This window comes from Lepidochelys olivacea (assembly GCF_965140295.1).
Source record: "Lepidochelys olivacea isolate rLepOli2 genome assembly, chromosome: 1".
NCBI lineage: Eukaryota > Metazoa > Chordata > Testudines > Cheloniidae > Lepidochelys > Lepidochelys olivacea.
Genome location: NC_140411.1, coordinates 266,099,525 through 266,115,910, shown reverse-complemented (window position 1 = coordinate 266,115,910; position 16,386 = coordinate 266,099,525). Strand labels below are relative to the sequence as shown.

The window sequence follows — 16,386 nt, the reverse complement described above, 5'->3', positions numbered from 1 at the left end:
GCTCAATCAGTTTAGTTTGTCAAAAAGAAGCTTGATAGGTGACTTGGTTATAGTGTATAAGCACAGGGAGAAAGTACCAGGTACTAAAGAGTTCTTCAATCTTGCAGAGAAAGCCGTAACAGAAACTAAGGGCTGGAAGCTGAAGCCAGAAAAATTCAAATTAGAAATGAGGCACAATTTTTTTAAGTGAGGGTAAGTAACCATGGAACAAACTACCAAGGGAAGCGGTGGATTCTCCATCTCTTCATGTGGTCAAATTAAGATGGGATGCCCTTCTAGAATTTATGCCTCTTAACCAAACACAAATGATACTTTAGTCAAATGTGATTAGTGGGCTCAATGCAGGGTTAAGTGGGTGCAATTTAATGGCCTGTGATACACAGGAGGTCAGACTAGATAATCTAATGGTCCCTTCTGGCCATAAATGCTATGACTATGAGAGACATGACTAGTGGTCAAGTTGATATGTTAGATCAGTATAAATTACACCCCCCTCCCCCCCTTTGTACATGACATGGAAGTTTTTCTGCATATGTAATACTTTTTGATTTTGGGGCTGGTCCTTGGTTTGTAAAAATGAGAGATCTGACAAAACCTTATTGCTGAGGAAATGCAAAGTCCACTGTACACAAAAAAAAACAAAACAAAAAACAAATACCCCCAAACAAAAAGAATCATATGAAAACAGATGCACTACACCATCTTTTCTTTAAAACTTTATAAATAGCTGCAACCTAAAACATTTTTAACATATAAATTATGTAACTGATGCACAAAAGCACTGATGAGGGAATGTACAGTAAACAGTAACAAATCACTTCAACACAGTTTCTCCATCCATGCCCTGAAGCAGCTCTCTGAAACGGGTGCAGCATCTCTTCACGGGCCAGGCACATCAAGCAATGCTCTGTAATGCTTTAGTTAATAGAGACACCTGTATTTACAAATCTTCATCATCAAAGGTCTCCGTGCACTGCAGCATCACGGTCTCATAGTCAAATTGAGGAGCCTCTTCCTGGAAGACACAAGTAGGGTAATGGGGGAGACAGAAGCTGATTGTGGTCATTAGAAACCTGGTGATCTGGCACCTGCATACTTCAGAAAAGGGACAGTGAGCACTCCCTCCCTTTTCAGTCAGCCACTGACACATGCCAGCCGAAGTGTGTTTGTTGTCTGAAGACAATTTCCCTGTTTCAACCAATTGTGAAGGAAGCAGGGGTCAGTGCTGGTCCAGCTGACATCATTTAGAGATTTCACTGAGTGCAATGGGCGTGCCTTAGGTCTTTAATCTGTGAGGGGCTGAGTACATCGCACAAGATATTATGGGCAGGATTCACAAAGGGACTTAGATGTTACAATGCTCGGGGTCACACTGCCTAGCGATTAGTTGCCTAGGCAATCACCGGAACAACACTGTGATCCACAAAGCCCTGTTAGGTGCATAGGTGCCTATACACTGAATGGGGAGAGACAGGCACCTAAGAATGTGCTTCACAAAACTAGTATGCAAACTACCTCAGCTACCCAATGGGAGACACTGACCAGAGGGGTAAGTCCTAAGCCCCAGTCCTCTCTTGAAGATAGGAGCCTAAGTCTGGGCTATGCGCAGCTCTGCTAGTGATCCACAAACTGGGGGAACTTAGACATTCGGTGCAGGACCTGAAACAAAACAGGGTGGGTGGAAGGAGGAACTGCTCCCTTGTAATCTTCATCTTAGTGGATAGGTACTCACCTGGGATTTGGGAGACCCTCCACTTCATGTCCCACCTCTGCCTGAGGAGAGAGAGGATTTGTACAGGGATCTGCCATATAGCAGGAGACTGCCTGGACCACTAGCCTATGAATAGTTGGAGGTGGGTCTCCCTCGAGCTCTCCTGGTGAAGTTATTCCACTTTGTTAAAAATGCAATATTTACACATTGATTGAGCTGGAGAGAGATGGCTCCATAGCCAAGTGGTTACGGCAGTCCCGTGGAAGGTAGCAATCCCTGCTCAAATCCCTTCTTCCCTCAGAAGGGGGAACTTGAACTGTGTGTGGGGGGAGACAGATGACTCATAGAGCCTGATTAAGTACCTTATTCACAAAGTTGTAACAGTGGTTGATGCCCTCCTCTTCCCCCTCACCCTCCATCTGTTTTGTGTGAACGCGCCTGAGGCCCCAATCTGGTAGGTGTGCTCAGAGGCTTTGATCCAGATTGGGTCTCTGCACGCAATTTAGGCAGCCAAAAGTCCATCTTTCCCAGTTTGTGAATTCCGCTGGAGTTTGGCTGTCCAGACACCGTGGTGAGGCAGCCGTGTGCAGGCAGTAGCCAGGTGTCTAGCATGAGGCTGCAGTGTGCATGTCCAGAGTAAAAACTCAGGCACCTACAGGGATAAGCAGCTGAGCGAGGTTCTGTGGATTGCAGTGGTGCCTAAAAGTGGGCCTAAGGCACCTAAGTAGCTCTGTGGATCCCACTGACTTCAATAGCTCAGGATCAGGCCCTACTTCCCCTAACTCAAGAGATGGATAAGTCCCTCTCCTGGACAGACTTAAGGAGCGTGAGTGTCTCTTGGGAGGTGAGTGAAGCAGAGATTAAAAAGCTGGCAGTCTTTTGACGTATGTCTACACTGCAATGTGACTCCAGGGTCTGCGGGACTCGAGCCCACAGGCTCGGTGTTTGTAAGCCTGGTACTGAGCATCCATATTAACTATTGCTCCTAGGTTTAGAATAGCTGCACCTGGGTCTCACACCTGTGCACACATGACCACACTGCAATATTCAGACCCAAGTCAAACAAGCCCAGCCCAGGCTTCTTAGCACCCTCTCCAGCTGTAGCCACTCTAGCTTCTTCTTCTTGGTGCACTGTGGGAAAACATGACTCTTCTTCCCATAGCACTTTACAGTAAGTTGTCACGGCCTGCCAACTCATCGAGCCAAGCCGTCTTTTGGGTCTCCCCACACCCCTTTCCCCCCAGCAACCGGAACCAGAAATATGAAAGCATTGGCATTTGAAGAACATGTCCTGCTTCGGCTTTCACTCCTGTTTCAGGAACGAGGCACAGCATCCATGAGACAGTGGTGGACATTTTGGTTGTGTTTTCTGAACTACCAAAGGCACCTGTCAGAGGATCTGGACAATACAGACATGGCAGCCTCACATTGGCTGAGGCTGCACGTGACTCTGATTCCCCCTCAGTAGACTGACATATTCAGAACAGGACCACAAGCACAGACTGGTAAGAGCACACGGTCATGCGGACCTGGGATGACCAGCAATGGCTACAGAACTTTTGCATGAAGAAAGCTACATTTCTGGAGCCTTTGTGAACAGTTTGTCCTGACCCTCCAGTGTCATGACACATGCATGAGGGTGACCATGCTGGTTCAGAAGTGGGTTGTTATAACCATCTAGAAGCTGACTACCCCAGATTGCTACAGGTCCATTGCTAACCAGGCTGGTGTTGGGAAGTCAACTGAGAGTAAAGTGGTGGCAGAGGTTTCTGAGGCAATCCGGCAGGTGGTAGACATAAACAATGTCCCTGAAGTAACTGCTGGTTTTGAGAGAATGGGGTTTCCAAACTGTGCTGGGGCCACTGAAGGGACCTCTTTGCCCTCCTCAAAAAGCACACGAGTACATAAACACAAAGGGTACTACTCCATTGTTATGCAAGCCCTTGTGGACCACAGAGGCTGATTTATGGACACCAATGTGGCCTGCATGGAAAAGTTAATGATGCTAGGGTCTTCCCCCGACTGGGAGTCTGTCTTCATGGACAGGCCAGGACATTATTGCCACAAAATGACATTGTCATATGGAGTATTTGTCCCCACTGTTATTCTAGGGGATTCCATGTACCACCTTTTAATTTGGCTTATGAAACTGTAGCCTGACCTCAAAGGCCTTGGCAAAAGAAGGTTTAATTATACTCTCAGTAGTTGCAGAATGGTGGTTGAATGTGTGCTTGGCAGATTGAAATCCCACCAGCGCTGTTTACAGTCGCATCAATGCTGTCTGAATTATTGTGCTTTTCTATGCTCTTCACAATCTCTGTGAATCCACATGTGAGTAGACCTATGACAGTAATGGATTGCTGAACTGGTACACTCAGTGAGAAGGTGCACCTGTCACAGCTGCAGCAGGATGCACCCGGGCAATAGAAATCAGGGATGCTGTATGAGCCCACATTATGGACTTGCCTGGACCAATGGAAGAGGGAGAATAGTACATTTATGGATGTGTCTGTATAGCAATTTGTATATAAATGAAGTATGGCTGCTATGCACTATGAATGGGCATGTGTGTAATTGTCATGAATTTTTAATTGTGGAGGCGAATACTGCTTATACAACATGGGCAGGGGACGGAGGCTTGTGTGGCATGAACTGTGGATTTTCATTATGGCTTGATCTGAATAGATATAGTCATAAATTGTGCTTGAACACAACTTCTCAGCTGTGCCTTATCATGTCTTGTCTTTATTCTCTGAAATACACATTGTATGATGCGATGCAGTGATGGAAATACTCTTTAAAATGAAATAAAAGTGTTCATTTGTGAACACAGCAGTATTACCAAAAATCAATATTGTCAGGCAGGCCAGCTGCCATTAAAACACCAGTAATAAACCAACATCAAAACCGTTGATAAAATAAAGTGCGTAACAAACACTGAACAGTGCAGAGCAGTGAAATAAGTGCAAACAAGTGGAACCAGTGCAAACAAATACATTCCCTACTTCTGTGTGTCCCCGGCTGCCCATTCTCCTTTCCCTTTCTAGCTCGTTTAGTGTGCACTTGGCGCTACTGCACGGGGCTGGAGGACTGCAGTAGTGTGGAGGACTGCTGGGGGTACATTTGCCCTGCCCAACTAGCATTCAGTCCTGGTTGCATGGGCCACCCAACCATGGTATTATCTAATGCATTCCTGGTCTTCAGGACATGGTAGCGTGGAGGGCACTAAGGACATAATAGTGTGGGTGAGGCAGGAGCCTGAAGTCTTGTGGCCATTGGTGCAAGCAGCCTCTCAAACAGGTCTTTCTGCTGCACTCTATCTTCCTCCCTCAAGGGCCTTTCTTGCTCCACAAACGGTGCTGCAATTCTCTCCTTGTGCTCTGCAACCTGTTGGTGTCTTTCCATCTGCTGTGAATCCTTTTCCCTTTAGTATTGTTCCTGCTGGCAGACCCTGTCCAGGATGTCCACCCTAAGTTCATCATGGCAATGCTTCCTCTTTCACCACTTGTGACTGTTATAAATCCCAGGCACTTACTAGACTGTGTCTGGGCTGCAGAGGTGGAAGGGCCTGAAAGCAGACATCAAACAGTACACTATCATCTCAGTACTTCGAAAAAGCTTCGGTGCATCCTCAGAAAAAGTGTCTGTGGAATATCAAGGCCAAAATTAATCCCTTTGTAAAACTCAGCTCCAATATATTCTCAGCAGAATGCTTTGGTTCCTCAGAAACTCCATGGACGCAACTCAGTTAAGCAGAGTGAAAAGAGCGGACACACAATGGTAAGGTGTAATTTTAAAATGCTGTATGTTTAAAAAATGTAGACGACTGTAGCTTGGGGGTTTGTCAGTGCTTTCAGGCACTCCACATTCTGCAGGATTTAACAATCCTGGAGGGTCCTGAATGGCAAGGAGACATTCTAGTATCTAGTCCAGGGGTTCTCAAACTTCATTGCACCATTGCACCTTCTGACAACAAAGTTTACTACACAATCCCAAGAGTGGGGACCAAGCCCTCCCGAGCCTCACAGTCCCAGGTGTGGTGGGGGGGCCGAAGCCCAAGTCTCACAGCCCCAGGGCCAAAGATGAAGCTCAAGGGCTTCAGCCCCACGCAGGGGGCCTGTAACCTGAGCCCCACCACCCTGAGCTGATACCCTTGGGCTTTGGCTGTAGGGCTTGAGGTTTGGCTTTGGGCCCCAGCAAGTCTAAGCCAGCCCTGGCGACCCCATTAAAATGGGCTCGTGACTCACTTTGGGGTCCCAACCCAGAGTTTGAGAACTGCTGATCTAGTCCATGCCACTGGTGTCAAGTCAGCTGTGTATGCCACAGATTTTCAAGCTTATTGTGACTGAGCAACACATCTATGAGTGGTGTGAGCTGCTGTCCTATAAAGGTGGGCCTGGAAAATATGCTAGTCCCCTATCTGGAGTTCCTACTATAGGAAAAGTTTGCAGCTATCACCATCAGAGATTGGGTCACAATTCATGGGGGGAATCAACAGGATGCTAATTTAGCACCCACATGGATTACTGCCTCCTTATTACTTATGATACAGCCTACTCTAATGACAGCGACCTATGGACTACATGTAAGCCCACACAATAATACAGACTCTCATAAAACTGAACAGACAGCCCCCCCTTCCCTAGCAATTTCTTGACTACATACAATCCCCTGCCGTATTTTGGCCACTAATTTCATCACCCATACACTACATTTCCCTGTACATTTTACTGGTTACAGGCAGCTTGCTATGCTGTGTTGTGGCTGATTTGTATGGTGTGATGTACTAAAAGGGAAAGAAATGGACTGTTCTTACCTTTAACATCCCAGCACATCTCGGTAAGAATGTGAGAGTATCTAGTAAAAATTTAATCATAAATGCTTGTTTAATTGTTTGCACTTTCCGGTCTCCATTCTGAATTCACCACGTGGTGCTGAATTACATCTTGATGCCAAGATGCTGGCATGCATTTTGCCATTAGTGGACACGTACAGCTACCCACAAATTGTAATAAAAATTGCACTGGGTCATAACACAGACACCCCTCTTATTGGCATATTAACAACAACAAATGTGGAGCCAAACACTTACCAGGCTCCGGGGCTACATTCTGCCTCTTCTGCTTCTGCTGCCAGTTCTACGGCAGGCTGCTCCTAAGGGGGGGCAGGGTGTCATCAAACAGCTCCTCTGAGTATGGATCCAGAATGTGCTGTGTCTGCTCTGGAGACAAAACCTCTTCGGGGACTGGTATGAGCACCAGTCACCAGATCCGGCATCTGCTGGCTCCCCTCCAGCATTATACTAGATTTGGGGGTCAGAAGGCTGCCATCCAGGCTATTGTGAACTGCTGGGGGTTCAGTACCCAGCACCCAGTCAAAGTCCTTGTTAAAGAGACAGGATGACGGGGAGTTCCCAGAGGTGTGCATTCTGATCCCTGGCTTTCCGGTAGTCATTCATCAGCCGTTTAATCTGCTCCCTTTATGGTCACCACTCCGCTGAATTCCACCACTGTCTGCTTATTTCTTGGTACACATGATCATTTCTGGGATTCTTACTGGAGTGGAACATCTTGCTTGCCTCACACCACAGCTCTACCAGAAGCTGACTGTGGGCCTATGACCAGGTAGCAGTGCGTTTGACAAGGACTTCTGTTCAGTGGCCATAGCTTATGCAGGAGATGGTTCACTCCCTTTATACTTCAGCAATCAGAATAAAATGGAAGGGTTAAATGCTGAGCAGCTGAACTTGAACCAGGGAACTGCTTCCGCTTCCTGGGCGTTGATTGGCTAGTCTTGGGATAGAAAGGCTAGGAACAAGGGATTGTGGGACCGCGTTGGCGGACTCTCAGGATGCGAGTCTGGCAGACTGGTGCCCGAACTGCATCCACGCTGCAAAATGGTGCAATTTGGATGGGACTCAGGCCCATCTTAGGGCATGGATGCTGAGGGCTTGCTGGCCTGAGGTCAGACACACTTCTATGCAGACAGAAGGGAAGTATGGCTTGAGCCTGAGCTTACACGACAGTCTAGACACACCCATAATTCATCTAGTCCCACCTTCCACACCAGTGCAAGATTCTGTAGACTGGGGGAAGAGGGGAGTTAATATTTTTAAAGGCACCTTAGTGATCTAGGAGCCTAAGTCCTATTTTCAAAAGTGACTTAAGCACTTCTCTTCCTAAGCCCTGGTCTACACTAGGACTTTAGGTCGAATTTAGCAGCCTTAAATCGATGTAAACCTGCACCCGTCCACACAATGAAGCCCTTTATTTCGACTTAAAGGGTCTTAAAATCGATTTCCTTACTCCACCCCTGACAAGTGGATTAGCGCTTAAATCGACGTTGCCGGGTCGAATTTGGGGTACTGTGGACACAATTCGATGGTATTGGCCTCCGGGAGCTATCCCAGAGTGCTCCATTCTGACCGCTCTGGACAGCACTCTCAACTCAGATGCACTGGCCAGGTAGACAGGAAAAGAACCGCGAACTTTTGAATCTCATTTCCTGTTTGGCCAGCGTGGCAAGCTGCAGGTGACCATGCAGAGCTCATCGGCACAGGTGACCATGATGGAGTCCCAGAATCGCAAAAGAGCTCCAGCATGGACCGAATGGGAGGTACGGGATCTGATCGCTGTTTGGGGAGAGGAATCCGTGCTATCAGAACTCCGTTCCAGTTTTCAAAATGCCAAAACCTTTGTGAAAAATCTCCCAGGGCATGAAGGACAGAGGCCATAACAGGGACCCGAAGCAGTGCTGCGTGAAACTGAAGGAGCTGAGGCAAGCCTACCAGAAAACCAGAGAGGCGAACAGCCGCTCTGGGTCAGAGCCCCAAACATGCCGCTTCTATGATGAGCTGCATGCCATTTTAGGGGGTTCAGCCACCACTACCCCAGCCGTGTTGTTTGACTCCTTCAATGGAGATGGAGGCAATACGGAAGCAGGTTTTGGGGACGAAGAAGATGATGATGAGGAGGAGGTTGTAGATAGCTCACAGCAAGCAAGCGGAGAAACCGGTTTTCCCGACAGCCAGGAACTGTTTCTCACCCTAGACCTGGAGCCAGTACCCCCCGAACCCACCCAAGGCTGCCTCCTGGACCCAGCAGGCGGAGAAGGGACCTCTGGTGAGTGTAGCTTTTAAAATACTATACATGGTTTAAAAGCAAGCATGTGAAAGGATTACTTTGCCCTGGCATTTGCGGTTCTCCTAGATGTAGTCCTAAAGCCTTTGCAAAAGGTTTCTGGGGAGGGCAGCCTTATTGCGTCCTTCATGGTAGGACACTTTACCACTCCAGGCCAGTAACACGTACTCGGGAATCATTGTACAACAAAGCATTGCAGTGTATGTTTGCTGGCATTCAAACAACATCCGTTCTTTATCTCTCTGTGTTATCCTCAGGAGAGTGAGATATAATTCATGGTCACCTGGTTGAAATAGAGTGCTTTTCTTCAGGGGACACTCAGAGGAGCCCATTCCTGCTGGACTGTTTGCCTGTGGCTAAACAGAAATGTTCCCCGCTGTTAGCCACAGGGAGGGGGGAAGGTTGAGGGGGTAGTCACGCGGTGGGAGGAGACAAAATGCGACCTTGTAACGAAAGCACATGTGCTATGTATGTAATGTTAACAGCAAGGTTTACCCTGAAAGAGTGTAGCCACTGTTTTATAAAATGTGTCTTTTTAAATACCGCTGTCCCTTTTTTTTTCTCCACCAGCTGCATGTGTTTCAATGATCACAGGATCTTCTCCTTCCCAGAGGCTAGTGAAGCTTAGAAAGAAAAAAAAACGCACTCGTGATGAAATGTTCTCCGAGCTCATGCTGTCCTCCCACACTGACCGAGCACAGACGAATGCGTGGAGGCAAATAATGTCAGAGTGCAGGAAAGCACAAAATGACCGGGAGGAGAGGTGGCGGGCTGAAGAGAGTAAGTGGCGGGCTGAAGATAGGGCTGAAGCTCAAATGTGGCGGCAGCGTGATGAAAGGAGGCAGGATTCAATGCTGAGGCTGCTGGAGGACCAAACCAGTATGCTCCAGTGTATGGTTGAGCTGCAGCAAAGGCAGCTGGAGCACAGACTGCCACTGCTGCCCCTCTGTAACCAACCGCCCTCCTCCCCAAGTTCCATAGCCTCCACACCCGGACGCCCAAGAATGCGGTGGGGGGGCCTCCGGCCAACCAGCCACTCCACCACAGAGGATTGCCCCAAAAAAAGAAGGCTGTCATTCAATAAATTTTAAAGTTGTAAACTTTTAAAGTGCTGTGCTTAAAGTGCTGTTTGGCATTTTCCTTCCCTCCTCCACCACCCCTCCTGGGCTACCTTGGTTAGTCATCCCCCTATTTGTGTGATGAATGAATAAAGAATGCATGAATGTGAAGCAACAATGACTTTATTGCCTCTGCAAGCGGTGATTGAAGGGAGGAGGGGAGGTTGGTTAGCTTACAGGGAAGTAGAGTGAACCAAGGGGCGGCGGGGTTTCATCAAGGAGAAACAAACAGAACTTTCACACCATAGCCTGGCCAGTCATGAAACTGGTTTTCAGAGCTTCTCTGATGCGTACCGCGCCCTCCTGTGCTCTTCTAACAGCCCTGGTGTCTGGCTGCGCGTAACCAGCAGCTAGGCGATTTGCCTCAACCTCCCACCCCGCCATAAACGTCTCCCCCTTACTCTCACAGATATTGTGGAGCACACAGCAAGCAGTAATAACAGTGGGAATATTGGTTTCACTGAGGTCTAAGCGAGTCAGTAAACTGCGCCAGCGCGCCTTTAAACGTCCAAATGCAAATTCTACCACCATTCTGCACTTGCTCAGCCTGTAGTTGAACAGCTCCTGACTACTGTCCAGGCTGCCTGTGTACGGCTTCATGAGCCATGGCATTAAGGGGTAGGCTGGGTCCCCAAGGATACATATAGGCATTTCAACATCCCCAACAGTTATTTTCTGGTCTGGGAATAAAGTCCCTTCCTGCAGCTTTTGAAACAGACCAGAGTTCTTGAAGATGCGAGCATCATGCACCTTTCCCGGCCATCCCACGTTGATGTTGGTGAAACGTCCCTTGTGATCCACCAGAGCTTGCAGCAGTATCGAAAAGTACCCCTTGCGGTTTATGTACTCGGCGGCTTGGTGCTCCGGTGCCAAGATAGGGATATGGGTTCCGTCTATAGCCCCACCACAGTTAGGGAATCCCACTGCAGCAAAGCCATCCACTATGACCTGCACATTTCCCAGGGTCACTACCCTTGATATCAGTAGATCTTTGATTGCGTGGGCTACTTGCATCACAGCAGCCCCAACAGTAGATTTGCCCACTCCAAATTGATTCCCAACTGATCGGTAGCTGTCTGGCGTTGCCAGCTTCCACAGGGCTATCGCCACTCGCTTCTCAACTGTGAGGGCTGCTCTCATCTTGGTATTCATACGCTTCAGGGCAGGGGAAAGCAAGTCACAAAGTTCCATGAAAGTGCCCTTACGCATGCGAAAGTTTCGCAGCCACTGGGAATCGTCCCAGACCTGCAACACTATGCGGTCCCACCAGTCTGTGCTTGTTTCCCGAGCCCAGAATCGGCGTTCCACAGCATGAACCTGCCACATTAGCACCATGATGCATGCATTGGCAGGGCCCATGCTTTCAGAGAAATCTGTGTCCATGTCCTGATCACTCACGTGACCGTGCTGACGTCGCCTCCTTGCCCGGTATCGCTTTGCCAGGTTCTGGTGCTGCATATACTGCTGGATAATGCGTGTGGTGTTTAATGTGCTCCTAATTGCCAAAGTGAGCTGAGCGGCCTCCATGCTTGCCTTGGTATGGCGTCCGCACAGAAAAAAGGCGCGGAACGATTGTCTGCCGTTGCTCTGACGGAGGGAGGGGCGACTGACGACACGGCTTACAGGGTTGGCTTCAGGGAGCCAAAATCAACAAAGGGGGTGGCTTTACATCAAGGAGTATTTCAGGCAGGACTTCACGGATGGTTCCAATAAGAAATGGTGCACCTAAGTTATTGTCCTTATTGGAACAAGGTTAGCCTGGCCTCTGATTGATACATGGCTAGATTTACCTCGCTGCACCGTCTCTGTGAGAGACTGCAGTGTGATCTAGAAGAATGAGTCCCCTAGACAGGGGAGGGGGGGAAACAAATGAGTACAAAACAAATCTCGTCTATTTCTTGTTTTGATCCACTCCATCTATCTTTTACATCTTTGGCTGGCAGCAGACGGTGCAGAAGGACTGCAAGCCATCCACATCTCATGGCTGCTCGGCAGAAGATGGTACAGTACGACTGCTAGCAGTCCGTATCGCCTGCCCGCTCACCATAAGACGGTTCAATAGGACTGACTGCAGGACTAAAGCGAATGACCTGGTCAAGTCACTCCAAATTTAGTCCCTGCGCCCATGTCTGCCCAGGCCCTCCTGATCGACCTCACAGAGGCGACCAGGAGCACCTCGGACATGACGATGACGGCTACCAGTCGTACTGTACCGTCTGCTGCCACAAGGCAAGGGGTTGCTGCTACTGTGTAGCAATGCCGTACCGCGTCTGCCAGCACCCAGGACACATCGGGTGACGGTTACCTGAGCGGGTTCCATGCTTGCAGTGGTATGGCGTCTGCACAGGTAACTCAGGAAAAAAGGCACGAAATGATTGTCTGCCCTTGCTTTCACGGAGGGAGGGAGGGAGGGAACGGGGGCCTGACGATATGTACCCAGAACCACCCGCGACAATGTTTTAGCCCCGTCAGGCATTGGGATCTCAACCCAGAATTCCAATGGGCAGCGGAGACTGCAGGAACTGTGGGATAGCTACCCACAGTGCAACGCTCCGGAAGTCGACTCTAGCCTCGGTACTGTGGAAGCGCTCCGCCGAGTTAATGCACTTAATGCACTTAGAGCATTTTCTGTGGGGACACACACTCGAATATATAAAACCGATTTCTAAAAAAACGACTTCTATAAATTCAACCTTATTCCGTAGCGTAGACATACCCTAAGTCCCATTTACTTTCAATGTGACTTAGGCGCCTAAGGGCTAGATGTTCAAACATACCTAGGCACCTAGATAGCTTTCTAGTGAATTTACAAAAGCACCTAAGCAGGTTAGGGACCTAACACCCACTGACTTTCACTTAACACAGTTTTGAAAATTCTACCCTAGATCTAAAATAATGTTTTATCTTATCTGCAGTTGAGCAACACTTACAACAAGGCCTCAAACCAGCAACCCTGGACAAGTTATATAATTGCATAACTGATCTCCCTGTTAGAAATATTTTCCGTCCATATAATCTAAACATTCTCAGTTTTAGGCCTCCCATTCTCCACTGTGGTGGACATAGTTCTTTTCATTCTTCTGCCTGGTTCTCTCACAAGTATTTTTTCAGGTGGGGTGCCTTAGCAGCACTGAGAACCTGACCAGAAACTTGTCCACAGCAGCTGCATTTGATGTGTGTATAAACAGTCACAGTCATAAATTATTTGATTTGTAAATTGTTTGAGAAAGCAGTGGAAGCAGCACTAATTAGTTTGTACTGGCCAGCTAAAAACCCATCAGCTGATCAGTATTGTTCTTGTCCCACAGTTAGAGGGAAAGGTGATCATGAGCTGTATTTTATTATTCAACCAGCTACACATTGTGCATCCTGATTACAGTTAAATCTGCCACCCCACCTTTGTCATATGCATGAACCTTAAAGACACTAGTTAATCTGTTCTGGGTGTTTTATGCCATCAGCATTGCCCTATTTCCTGAGCTAACAGAGAGCCTGCAGGAGCTACTGTGCTTGGGGCAGAATGGAGAGTCTGTGGCTACTGGAATGTGGAGCTGCATCTTTGCTCTCAAACCAAGAATCTTGAGGGTTGTATTTTGCCTCGTAGTATTATTCCCCAGGTGTACTGTGCTGCTATCATCTACATTAAATCCAATACCATGGGTAATTTGCCTGTTTATATCCATTATTATGTGATTTCTCTTTAGATTCCCTTCTAATTATCTGTCAACTGACAACCTGGTATTCCTGAGGAATGAAAGTGCATGGCACATTGGTTTTATTTTGAGGGCTATGCCATCTGAATTATGAAGAACATCAGCCAACCACCTACAGGTTAATCCATAGCTTCCTCTGATGCTACAAAACTTTTTGTCTTTCACACTCTAACTCCATTTCTTATTCCCTCTGCTTGTCTCTTCATGACATAAATGTCACACCACCTCTTCCCACCCTCCCCAGTCTGGGTGTAGTGAGATAGACTCATGACAAAAATCACTCACGCTCTAATAGCACTGTTTTGAAGAAAGGAAAGGGAGAGCACATTGTGACTACCTAATGCAGACAGACATAAATGCTATGCATCTTTACTCCCCCACAAGCTACATGCAATAAAGAAAATACGTATTTTGGTTGCAGCTATTTCTTCTTTCCCCCTCCTTCCTCATCTCTTATATCACGGATGATCAAGTGACAGAAATTAGGAAGCAGAAGTAACAGCAACTATCAGAGAGGCAGGGCTGATGTTGATCACAAGCAGGATTTACTTAGGGATGCCCCCACATCCCATGCAAGCTCTGCAGCTCAGAGGCTGACCCAATCTCCCTGTCTAGTAGAGGGATGAGAGGGGGAGGAAACAACCTGCAATCTGAATGACTTTCTGTCCACTGGGCCAGCCAGCTCCAATGATATCAGTGAAGTTATTCAAGAGTTAAATTTGGCCCTCATGTCTTTTGTAGCATCTAAAATAAAACAACTGAACCTTGCCCCCTAAATGGTGAGTCGATTAATCTTTGGAATGGAAGGAATTAAGAAAATAATTAAGCCTAAGATTCCAGTTTGGATGATCCTGAGGATCATGAGCAAAGGCACATCAAATGGAAATCCCAATCTGCTATTCAGAGGAATACACTGCCTCATCTGTAACAAACACTTTGGCAAGGCCTACCTGGAGAAACTGTGTGTTAGCAAAGAAAAGACCCTTTAAGAAACCAGTGATCTGCAAGTAGAGCCGGTGGTTATCCTCTGGATTTTCTGAGGTGCAGCCTGCGAACATTGAGCTGAAAATTGAAACAGAAATTATACTTAATTTCCAGTCTCCTGTCTCCTCCTGCTCACTTCTTTTCCTTTTTATTTATTTACAAACCTTAATTATTTTCAGGATTAATAAAATAAAAGCAAACAACTGAACAATGGAGATATCATTACACAATAAATTATACAAATATAGAAAGGTGATACACGAAACAATTATCAAAGCAAAGAAATTCAGAGATACAGGTATGTGGTAGATGTGATCATATTATTCCAGCAGAAAAATGTATGCTAATTATAATACAAAGTAACAGTCATATTTATCTGGCAGCCTGAATGTTTTATAGCATCACCTTGTTCAAATTAAGGCCTTTTATTTTTTATGTTACATTTTGAGTGAATTAGGCAGCTTTATGTTGTCATAGAAGTTGACTGAGAATATCAACTATCAACAGCCACACTGTGGCCATATGCTGCACAACTAATCTTGAGCCTGACTTCCAGCCTTGCATCTTCTCCTGAGCTCCCACAGAGCTCTGCCAATGCACATAGCAAATCTTTTTTATTCTCGGCCTGAGTTGCTTGAAACCACAGGCTGACAAAAAAAAGACCCAATTGTTCTAAAGCAGGAGCTGGCTAGGGACATGTGCACATGGGGCACTAACTCAGTGTGCCTGAATGCTTCCCCTAATTTTTTTAAAAAACATCACTTGTTGTTTAACTGGTACACATTTAATTCAGTTTTATTATATATTTGAGTGTGTTTTGGTTAACAATCTAAAAGGACTGATTCTCATTTACACTGCTCAAGCAGTGTGAAGTGGAGTCTTGGTTTAAGTGCAGATCACACCTCACATGTTAAAGGACCTTCTTAAACTTCTGGACAATTACCATTTCCTAAACTTACAACTTGCAGGGAGAGAAAATCCCACCCAAGACAAAACTTGCAGCGAAAGTACTTCAGAGCTGAGTCACCACACAGATTTTCTATTAAGAAACACAATCCTTGCCCTTGCTAGGGCTACTGGCTGAGATCAAGAGTGATGACATGATCTCAGCCTCTCTTGATGGACTACACATAGCCCTTGCACACGGAAGGACTTGATGTAATAGATCTTTCCTTTCTCTGACGTTACTATTCAGGTCAAACTACATTTCTGCTGTGTAAGGTATTTGTTATTGTATTAGAATACTAAAAAAGGGTGAAGGAGACTAGTCTAAAAAGTAGGGTTGTCAAGCAATTAAAAAAATTAATCGTGATTAATCACACTGTTAAATAATAGAATACCATTTATTAAAATATTTGTGGATATTTTCTACATTTTCAAATATTTTGATTTCAATTACAACACAGAATACAAAGTATAGTGCTCAATTTATATTTATTTTTATTACAAGTATTTGCACTGTAAAAAAACAAAATAAATTGTATTTTTCAATTCACCTAATACAAGTACTGTAGTGCAATCACTTTATCGTGAAAGTCGAACTTACAAATGTAGAATTAAGTAGAAAAAAATTGCATTCAGAAATAAAACAATGTAAAATTTTAAAGCCTGCAAGTCCACTCAGTCCTGCTTCTTGTTCAGCCAATCGCACAGATAAACAAGTTTGTATACATTTGCAGGAAATAATGCTGCCCGCTTCTTGTTTACAATGTCACCTGGAA

General features: G+C 46.3%; 1 protein-coding gene across 6 annotated transcripts in view; it reads right to left on the bottom strand.

Moving 5' to 3' along the window:
• Positions 1 to 733: 733 nt before the first annotated feature.
• STRA8 (stimulated by retinoic acid 8) overlaps positions 734 to 16,386 on the bottom strand; it is a 34,012-nt gene continuing 18,359 nt past the window's right edge. For all 6 annotated transcript variants that reach the window (XM_084617458.1, XM_084617457.1, XM_084617461.1 and 3 more), the window contains exons 8-9: positions 14,632 to 14,743; positions 734 to 1,015 (exon numbers count right to left, since the gene is read on the bottom strand). In XM_084617458.1, coding sequence (XP_084473584.1) covers positions 941 to 1,015; positions 14,632 to 14,743 — 187 coding nt within the window. In that variant the 3' untranslated portion in view covers positions 734 to 940. The remainder of the gene's footprint in view (positions 1,016 to 14,631; positions 14,744 to 16,386) is intronic.